Here is a 9792-nt window from a genome sequence, read left to right on the forward strand (position 1 = left end):
ATATACGTACATACTGTAGATATATATATATATATAATTTTTTTTTATGAAGTCCTTTGAACTTCATGCAACATTTTACGACTCAGCTATACTTTGGACTGCATATAATCCATCTGCTATGTATGCAAACATGCTTATCTAAAGTGTCGTAGAAAATTGTAAGAAAATTCAAAGGTCATTGTTTTACTGCAAATTTTAGAGTGCAGAACATCTGACAAAGCAACATAAAACTGTCTTGGCTGAAGTTCACACCAAATTATTTTTAATCACAAAGAGACATCCAGATATATGGATGTACTGTCAGCAAAATCCTTAGACATGCCTGCTGATAAGTGTTCCTAAAGATTCCTATGGAAAGTAATTGAGCTTTAGTTTTTTTTCAATTGGAAACCGTAAAATTAAACGTGCTGTTGTCTTGCTTCGAGGTGAGATAAGTAGTTAAACGTTAACGCCACTTAAATCTGTTGTTTGGTCTTCACACATCGAAGTGACACCAACATGGCAGACTTTGGAGAGATCCTCAGGAACATTGGAGAGTTTGGCTTGTTCCAGCAGCTTACTCTTACTGCACTCGCGTTTCCAAACTTCTGCCAGGGTTTCCTGATGTCCAGCTTTCTTTTCATCCAGTCCGACCCGGAGCGACACTGCAACACGGACTGGATCCTCAGGGCTGCTAACCTGACCGCAGAGGAGCAGCTGAACCTCACCGTGCCCAGGGAGGAGGATGGGAGCTTCAGCCGCTGTCGGATGTTCGTCCCTGTGGACTGGGACATCCAGGATATCAGGGAGTACGGCCTCAATGAGACAACAGGCTGCAGGGATGGATGGGTTTATGGCAGCATGCTGTATGAATCCACCATAGTTACTGATGTAAGTGCTAGAGTATAAACTCTTAACTTGTCATTCAGTCAATCAAGATCTACTGAACCATCTAAATGTTTGCAGTTTGATTTGGTGTGTGGCCAGTCCAACATGGTGGGAGTGATACAAACGGTGTTTCTGGCCGGAATCCTCTTGGGTTCTCTCATGTTTGGACCTTTTGCTGAATCGTAAGTCGGAATAACAAAGCAGACTCCTCTCCGCTTTTTATAATGTCAGGTTTCTAGAGTGCCTGGCAAAAGATATGTCTAAACATCTTGACATTTTTCACCTGGTGACAAGTTGCAAACGCAAACTTTGCTGTATTTCATTGGGCAACACATTTTCCACTGTCTGGCTTTCATTGCATCACTTTGGTCCCTCCTTACGTTTGCAGGTTCGGTCGTAAGCGAGCAACTCAAATTCCAGCGGTGATATTGTTTGTGTTCACCTTGACAACAGCTCTGTGCCCCAGCATTTACTTATACTTAGCGTCCATTTTCATGATGGGAATTGGAGCTGGTGGATATCGAGTCAACTGTATTATACTGGGTACGTATATTTCATTGGTCTCGTTTAAATTGTGCATGCGTTTTAGGACCTTATCCATGCAAAACGTGTGCCTGCTGCTTCTGGCATTGTGCTTTTTCCTTGCTGCAGCCACCGAATGGATCGGCGTGTCCAAAAGGTCGTGGGGGGCATGTGTGACGCAGCTCTTCGGCTCGGTCGGACAGTGCGTCCTGGCTGGTACCGTCTATGGCAGGGGTGGGCACTCCTGGTCCTCGAGGGCCGGTGTCCTGCAACTTTTAGATGCATCTCTACTTCAACACACCTGAGTCAAATAATGAGGTCGTTAACAGGACTCTGGAGAACTTGACTGCACTTAGGAGGAGATTCAGCTGTTGGATTCAGGTGTGTTGGACCAGGGAGACATCTAAGAGTTGCAGGACACCGGCCCTCGAGGACCAGGAGTGCCCACCCCTGGTCTATGGCATCAGAAAGTGGAGGGTGGCTCAACTGATCTCTGCAGCGCCTCTTGCGGTGGTTGCTGTCTACATATGGTGTGTTAGGATTTAAAAGTCAGCTGTTTCCAGTTACTTTCAAAGTTACAATTACCTTTTTCCTCACCAGGTTCATCCCAGAGTCAGCCAGGTGGCTGTTAAACAAGGGACGGACAGAGGAAGTGAAGCAGCTCATTGCCAAAGCAGCCGCCGTTAACAAACAGCCGGTCCCTCACTCTCTGCTGGAAAAGGTTCAGGATGCCAACTAACTGTTAAAGTATCACTTTTCAGTAGAGATTCACCGACTGGGACGGTTTTGCTCTCGAAAACTCATCTGCATTTGCAATCCTGATACTTTATAGCAGATATATTGTAATAATCTTACATGATTAGTCTTGTGATTATAGTTGTAGCCTCTCTTATCTTTTTGTTTAGCAGGAAGAGATATTTAGTCCCCAGCCAACTTTCTACAGCACGATATGCTGCTTTATCATGGTCTTAGAAAGGTTAAGGAGGTTTCCTGAAATGTATTGAGTTTTATTATTTGTTTCCAAAGATATGTCTGACATCAGACACATACAGCTGCAGTCCTCTGTAAACTCATATCTTCCAGCTACTGATAAAGTTTTTGTCAGTAGCATTAGTACTGATAAAACAACTGCAGTACTGTGATTATCTGTAGTGCTAGACAGATAGTTTACCATCATCTGTCCAGCTAATGCCTAGATAGGCTACAGCAGATAACAGTAGCTTACTGTAGTGTTACCTGCCTAGCATTACAGTAGCTAGCTGTATTACTAGGCTAATGCTAACACTTTCTGTCTATTCTGCTGTGACGCAGAATTAATTAAGCTTCCAAGGTATTTCATTGAGGTTCCAGTTTCTATACGTCCATAAATTATTGGTTTGCTTTAAAGTCTTCAAAATGTGTCCTTTGTCAAATGGTTAGTTGGACGGTTTTAGGTAATAATTTTGTCTTAATGCTTTGAAGCAACTGCTTCAACTGCATAGTCATAATATATCAAATTGTTTTAACTGTATTTACTGTATCTAGGATCGAGTCCAATCTTAACCAGAATTTCTACCACAGGTTACCGTGAACACAACCCCAAACAATGGTGGCATGAAGATCATTTTCAGATCCCCACTGCTCACCAGATATTTCCTTACTGTTGTCCTGGCTTGGTAAGTGAGTAATGCAAAACAAACAATGGACATCGCAATGCTCTGTCGAACAAGTCGATATCTTTACTGCGCTAAACCAGATGATCCCAGTTTGGTTTATATCAGAATAATTGACCAGCTATGAACCTGAAATGTTAAATTGGTTGTTTCTGACTCTGACTAACTGACCTCTGCCTGTTTCCAGGTTTTCACTGAACCTCTGCGTCTACTGCCTGTACTTAGACATGGGAAACCTCGGCTTTAGCATCTTTTTGACCCAGTTCCTCTTTGGTGCTTTTGAAATACCTGCTGTTCTATTCTCCATGTGGCTGTTGGAGATTTTTGGGAGAAAAGCGTTATTCATATTTACCCTGGTAATAGGAGGACTTTCTTCTTTGCTCATTGTTGCTGTTCCCCAAGGTAAACCTTTTGGTTGGATTGATATTACACAATACGTGCTTGGTCTATTTGTCATTCTTTCTTTTATCCCCCTTCCTAGAACATGCTCTAGCTGTTACGTCTTTGGCTGTGGCCGCTCGCTTCTTCCTGGTCTGGGCTGGTTCTGTGGCATGCGTCTACATCCAGGAGTTGAGTCCAACATCAGTTCGGTAGGAGCTCTTCTTGTTGTCAGCGAAAAGCCACTAGTGTTCGGACAGCATTAGCAGTCGAGTCATCTAATACGTTTCAGACAAACTGCCACCGCTCTGGGCTCGATAGCAGCAAGAGCAGGAGTGTTACTGGCGCCGCTGCTGAACATGCTGGCGGTGTACCACTGGGTCATCCCCATCGTCGTCTCAAGCAGCCTGACAATCGTCGGCGGAGCCCTGGGCTTCCTGCTCCCAGAGACCAAGAAAACTGAGCTTCCTGAGACAGCTGAAGAGGCGGAGAAAAACAGGTAGACGAGTGTGGTCGACACCGATCTCTGGAGAAGCTACTCGCCATGCGTCATCCTTCACTTCTTTTTACTTTCTGTCTTTCAGAGTCGCAGCATCAGGATCCGATTCACCTTCTGAGTCGAACACGTTATGAACTTTTGCCTGTCTACCTGTTTCAAAATCCATTACTGGCAGCATTTACCTAACTGTAGCTACTTTGAGAGAGGAGAGGCCAACACTTATTCTGCAAGAACAGAGATTTGTTCTTTTACCTGAGGCTCCAAGAACAAGAACAAGAACTGAGTTCTTTGTGGCTCAAATCCAGAACTCCCGGGAAGAACACAACCTTCCTGTTGCTTTACTTCTGAGCTGTACAGTCTCAGTTGTTTTGCAATCAGAAGGTTGAAGGTTTGATTCCAGCTTTTGCTTCCGGCCAAGTTACCTTCTGAGCTGTCTATTGGTGTATCCATGGAAAGTGCTGCATAAATTGAGACCATTTACCATCTTTCTATTACACAAAGACATCGCAAATAGACCAACCACATATTGTGTAATATCAATCCAACCTCGACTCCCATCCTCGTTTCTTTTGCCGCTTGTCTTTCCTCTCGCTGCTCCCTTCATGTTGGATTACTGAAATGTGGAGGCCACTAGTGCCGAAAAAATTCTTTAAAAAAATAAATAAATCCCCCATCAGTCCTGCATTTCCACGAATGACCATCGGGGACGTAGTTTTTCAGCAAGATAGCACCCGTTAATGCAGTCCATGGAAATATGGGCTGCCTTTATCACGCAGATTACATTTTCTTCTTTGTTTTATCTTTATGTTTACCTGGAATCAAATGGAATCAAATAAAAATTTCCTACCCCTGCCCCCTTTCCCCTCAACCAAAAAGAAAAAAAGATAAATATATCCTATTTACGGTAAACTTAGAAAATGACTCAACCATGTCACAGTTCATACATTTGAACGTTTATTACACAAGTCATTGATGAATACATTCAGAGAAAGGACTATTCATTTACAAGATACATTTTCATATATCTTCTCTTAAATCTTTCTTATGTTTGTGTCTATTAACAAAAAAATCTTCCTGCAAATCATGTGACGTTATCCATAATATAATATGTACATAAATTGTTCTTTATTGAAAGAGTACTTATCAAACAAAAAATTTCTAATCTGATTGAATTTGGTAAAAATGTGTAATTTAGTTGATTTGTTCATAATGTGTATCCACTGGCTTGCCAGGGTCGGATCTGTAAACGGAAGTCAAAACAAAAGCCCGACATTACCCAAGCAAATCGTCCATCCAGCTGCTGCTTTCTGATTTCTGCTCAGTGTTGTTGCCTTCAGAGACCAACAGATTATCTCCAAACACATCAGCATCGCTTGGTTCTGCTACGGCGAGTAACTGTGCATCTGTGGCAAAAATGTCTCCAGCAAAAAGATCTATCTGAGTGGGAGGAGCGACAGTGGACGGTGCGTCAGATCCGAGCAAATCGTTCAGTGAGTTAGAAACGTTGGAGATGTTTGGTTGCACTGGAAACAGAGCTGTGCTGTCTGAGGTATGACTAACTCCAAAGATGTCATCAGGAAAGGCAGAAAATTGATTTGTTGAAACTTCTTCTCCATTTGGGTCAGGCGCGTCGAAAAGAATAGGGTGAGAGAAGAGATCGTTGCTCGAGCCGAATATGTCGAAGTCAGCAATCTGGTCATTTGTTTGGTTGACTCCACTGAAAGGGTCCAGGTTGTCTTCTTGCTTTACGGAGAGTAAAGCCGAGTCGGGGTCAGGTGGTGGATCTGTCATTACGAGGGAAGCCTCAGCCTCAGCTGACAGCAGCTGAGTGTCCATCAAGCTGAAATCATGAGGAAGAGCTGCAGCAGTCTCAGCTGAGGCACTCAGAGGGGAGGAACCTGCCAGGCTGGAGCTCTCAGACAAATCAAAGAAGTTGGTTTGATCTTGTGGATTTTCAGCACTGGAGCTGAACAGCGTTTCACTGCTCAGGTTTCCTCCCGTTTCATCGGGTGCGTCAAGCAGTTTGTCTGAATTTGGAGAAGATTCGTCGGTACTTATCTGAATGGATCCATCACCCGCCTGGGTTGAACTCACAACTTCTCCGAAGTTATCATCAACAACAGGATGAATTAAATGTTCATCACTGCTTCCTTCAGGTGTCGACTCAATGACTGATTGTTCTGGGTCTGGGTTTGGTAAACTCGTATCAGTAAGGAGGATTTCAGGTTGTTTTTCTGGATCACTTGCAGACTGATCTGTAGCTGCAGTGATATTTAAATCTGATTCTTGATAGGCTGGGTTTTCATCAGTTTTCTCTGGAGTTGGTAGATGCTCACTGGTTTCTTTGATGGATTCCTGGGACAAGTTGACCTGCTCTATAGATGTTGTGATAGTTTCCTCAGAAAGCTCTGAGCTTGTCTGATTTGGAGCTTCTGGTTCCAAAGGTGCAACTTCAGAAATGTTCTCCCCCTTATTCTCTTCCGTCTTAGTCTCTGGTTCCATCTCTGCTGTCTCATTAGCGGTACTGGTTTTGGTATGTTCCTCTGGCTGTGCAGGTGTTTTTGTTGCGTCAGAGGATGATTGAAACAGTCTTCCAAACAGTCCACCACCAGGTTTCACATCAGTTTTCTTTGCATCCTTTGTTTCTACTCTTGTTGCTTTGTCGTTACCAGTTGATGTAAAGAGCTTCGTCAAAGGACTCCTTCCTTTGGACAAGGATCCTAGTTTGGTTTTTGAGTTTGTTCTTGGTAGAGCCTTCTTCTGAATTGCAGTGTTTTCTTTCTCACTGTTCGAACTGGCTGTTGTCAACTGGTTTTCATTCATTTCAAGACTGGCCTCCTCTTCAGTCACATGTCCCGCAGGATTTTGTGGACCATTCAGATCCTCAGAACCACATGTGCTGACCTGACCCGTTGAAGCAACATCTGCTTTCTCAGATGGTTCATGTTGTGTTGTATTATCTTCAGTCAAACTGGATATGTCTGTGTGACTTTGACAATCAAGTGAGCCTTTGACCTCCTCCACATCTTCTGGCAGGGTTACATCATCCATTCGTGGCATTTCCTGCCTGGTCTCCACATCAACATTGGACTCCTGGTTTGGTTCAGTTGTTGGGTCTCTGTTGTCTTGACATAGAGTCATCTCAGGGGTTCCATTACTTTCTTCAAGTCCATTGCTTAAAGAATCTACTTCCATGTCATTGGTCTCTGTTTCATGCTGGGAGCTACTTGTAAGGCTTTGCTCTGATTGCTCTGGGGAGTTTTCAGATTCAGCTCCAGAGCCGATCTGCCTAGACTGGTCGCACAAAGCCACGTCAACCTTCTGAGCAAATCGGACAGACTTCCGAACTTTATTTTGAAAGGCTTCCAGATTGTTAGAAACTGGACTGCTGTTCAGTTTTGAAAGGGTCACCACTCTTGTCTGAACTGCTCTTTGGTTTTTCACAGAGGTGCGCAAAGGAATTTCACGCTCCATTGGAGGGATGGAGATTTGGGCTGATTTTGTTGAATCCTTCATTGACACTGGTTTCCCAGGAGGCGACTTTTTAGCTGAGACCAAATTTACTGTCTTAGACTGTCCCTTCCCTGCTGTGTTTGTCATTTCTCTCCTATAGTCAGGTTTGTCACTCCTCCAACGCTCTGATTCACCGACGGTAGCCGGTTTGCCGGCTTCATGCGCCTTATTTTTCAGCACTGGTGCATTTGTCAGCTGTGTCGGATTGGACCTGGTAATATTCCTCTCTGGAGGCCATCTTACTTTCAGCTTGCCCTTAACATCAGCAACACTCTTATCCTTGCGCTCGTTTATGCCAGCCGTCGGACTGAGCAGCTCAGCAGGCGTTTTTAAGTTGTTTTTGGTCATTTTGGACGTGGCTTTGGCATCGGGCTCATCTGTTCCTGTATTTTTGTGAAGCCAGCGGTCTTTATGTTGTGTGTGCCCAAATCCTTCATCATAGTTCCCCCTTCTCTTAAACAACTGCTGGTAGTGGGAGATGCAGTAGAACTCTCCATAAAGAGATGAATAGTTGTGAGTGCTGCAATGCAAACAAAAAAATAGTTTAATGTTTTTTTTTTTTTTATCCTTCTTACTCTGGCTGTTACTATTACGATGGCCAGCTATAAAGGATTGTAGAGGATTCTTTTTAGCAGGTTTATAGTAAGATGTGTCTCACCTGAGCTTCTTCTTGCAGTGCTTACAGCAGAAACAGTTGTGGTGCAGGGTTAGCTTGTTGACCACCATTCTTTCCACCGGGTACACCGGTGTCAAGCAGGCAGAACACATCTCGTTGGCAGGTGACCGGAACTGTGATGACGAAAACATAATTTCTTTTACAGTAAAGTTATGTTGCATGTTTATGTTTGGCCTTGGTCAACGCTGCACTTACAACACTCTAAGATTTCTTCCGGATCAAAGAGACACATTGGAAAATGTCAGACGTCACACCAGTGAGACTGCTAGAAGCATTTCAGGAGTGAATGATGAACATGCGACTTAAGGTTTGGGCAAATTTTAAATAATAAAATATGATGAGTTGAGTGACACAAAGGTCTGAGTCATTTCTTGAGATAATACGAGATCGAAGCTACAGTGAAGGTTCAGAATTATGGAGACATCTCCAGTCATCCATTGCTGCTGTAAAGAGTGCTGTCAAAACATATCGGTTCCTTTAATGGAGGTCTTCTGGTCATCTATTTCAGTCTCACTGAAATATTTCAGGTCATCAAACTAATTCTGATAATCATAGAGATAATGATAAATGCAAAAATAACCCTCTTAAACACCAATTTTATTGGGAAAAATGTATCCAAACCAAACTTTGTGTTGCTTTTTGAGATCTTTTAGGTAACTTTGTGTTGTCCAAAAGACTTTATGCAAGTCATGTTTTGATTTTAGAGGTCTGGCAGTAATCACGCATCAGCAACATGCGCTGAAAAAAAGAGATTTTGTTGTTGCTGTTCAGGCAAATTTATTAATTGCATCAGCCACCAGTCATTATTTTATTCGTTTTAAATTATCTGTTTACTAGACTAAGTAGTGCTTGTATCTGTGGATCAATGAAAGCCACCCGCTCCAAACACTGCAGCTCTGAATGTGAGGCTACAGGCAGCGATACAGGAAGTCATGCTAAATTATAATTGTGAACTGATAAGTATTAGTTTCCACAACACGATCTCAATTGTAAGGAGGCCCACAATTTGCTAAGTTCTGTTAAAAGTAATCAACATTTGAAAAGGGAAGTCATTTTTCTGCAGTTTTTATTTTACTTAGGTAAAATAACTTATATTTTACCAATTAGTTTTATTTTGTAACCAGGTTGCTGTGTATTGCAGACTTCTGCCCAGGTCCCTCTTGAAAATGAGATCTAGATCTCAGTGGGATTTATCTGGTTAGATAAAGGAAAAGAAAAACTAGATTTTGATTATTTTATTATAACTCTGGAGGGGTTTATCTGTTGCTCATTGTCAGGTACGTTTTAAAATCTTGTTCATTTAGCTAAGATTACAGCAAGGATTTAATATTTACATATCTTCTAGCTTTATTTGATTAGAAAAATGTAACTTATGCAGTTCTTATTGTGCTGATCTTGAGATTTGAATGTGTCCTATTTGTTACTGATAAAATAGTTTGGCGTTTAAAATTTTGTTTTTTAAGTATCCTTTGAAGCATTTAAGTTTTTTGACTTACATGGCATAATACCTGTTAAAATGGAAAGGATAAATATCCCAACCCTAAATATCTTAATGTTTTTCATTCTGCGTCATGGCCAGCACGTATTTTATGTTAAGCTTCAGTTTTGGGACCTTCTGATATGGAGGATGGATCCTGCCAAAATGATCAGTAAATATTCTTATTTATTGCATCCAAAAAATAAGA

General features: G+C 42.3%; 2 protein-coding genes across 2 annotated transcripts; one reads left to right on the forward strand and one right to left on the reverse strand.

Moving 5' to 3' along the window:
- Positions 1-1832: 1832 nt before the first annotated feature.
- Positions 1833-4773, forward strand: LOC111608850 (solute carrier family 22 member 13-like). Its single transcript, XM_023335242.1, has 7 exons — positions 1833-1919; positions 1990-2110; positions 2950-3044; positions 3229-3443; positions 3523-3631; positions 3712-3918; positions 4004-4773. The coding sequence occupies exons 3-7, from the start codon at positions 2983-2985 to the stop codon at positions 4050-4052; spliced, it is 642 nt and encodes a 213-aa protein (XP_023191010.1). The 5' UTR covers positions 1833-1919; positions 1990-2110; positions 2950-2982; the 3' UTR covers positions 4053-4773.
- Positions 4774-4859: 86 nt separating this feature from the next.
- On the reverse strand, positions 4860-9171 carry LOC102237043. The gene is made up of 2 exons (XM_023335241.1): positions 8090-9171; positions 4860-7951 (listed from the first exon to the last, which is right to left on the reverse strand). Exons 1-2 carry the CDS (start codon positions 8266-8268, stop codon positions 5191-5193), a joined length of 2940 nt encoding a protein of 979 aa, XP_023191009.1. The 5' UTR covers positions 8269-9171; the 3' UTR covers positions 4860-5190.
- Positions 9172-9792: the final 621 nt, after the last annotated feature.

The sequence above is a fragment of the Xiphophorus maculatus genome, chromosome 6, assembly GCF_002775205.1.
Source record: "Xiphophorus maculatus strain JP 163 A chromosome 6, X_maculatus-5.0-male, whole genome shotgun sequence".
NCBI lineage: Eukaryota > Metazoa > Chordata > Actinopteri > Cyprinodontiformes > Poeciliidae > Xiphophorus > Xiphophorus maculatus.

Coding starts and splice junctions, on each gene's coding strand:
- LOC111608850 (XM_023335242.1), top strand. CDS start 2,983: ATGAAGATCATTTTCAGATCCCCACTGCTCACCAGATATTTCCTTACT. Junction 3,444..3,522: donor CATTGTTGCTGTTCCCCAAG/GTAAACCTTTTG, acceptor CCCCCTTCCTAG/AACATGCTCTAGCTGTTACG. Junction 3,919..4,003: donor GAAGAGGCGGAGAAAAACAG/GTAGACGAGTGT, acceptor TCTGTCTTTCAG/AGTCGCAGCATCAGGATCCG.
- LOC102237043 (XM_023335241.1), bottom strand. CDS start 8,268: ATGCAACATAACTTTACTGTAAAAGAAATTATGTTTTCGTCATCACAG. Junction 7,952..8,089: donor CACTGCAAGAAGAAGCTCAG/GTGAGACACATC, acceptor TTTGCATTGCAG/CACTCACAACTATTCATCTC.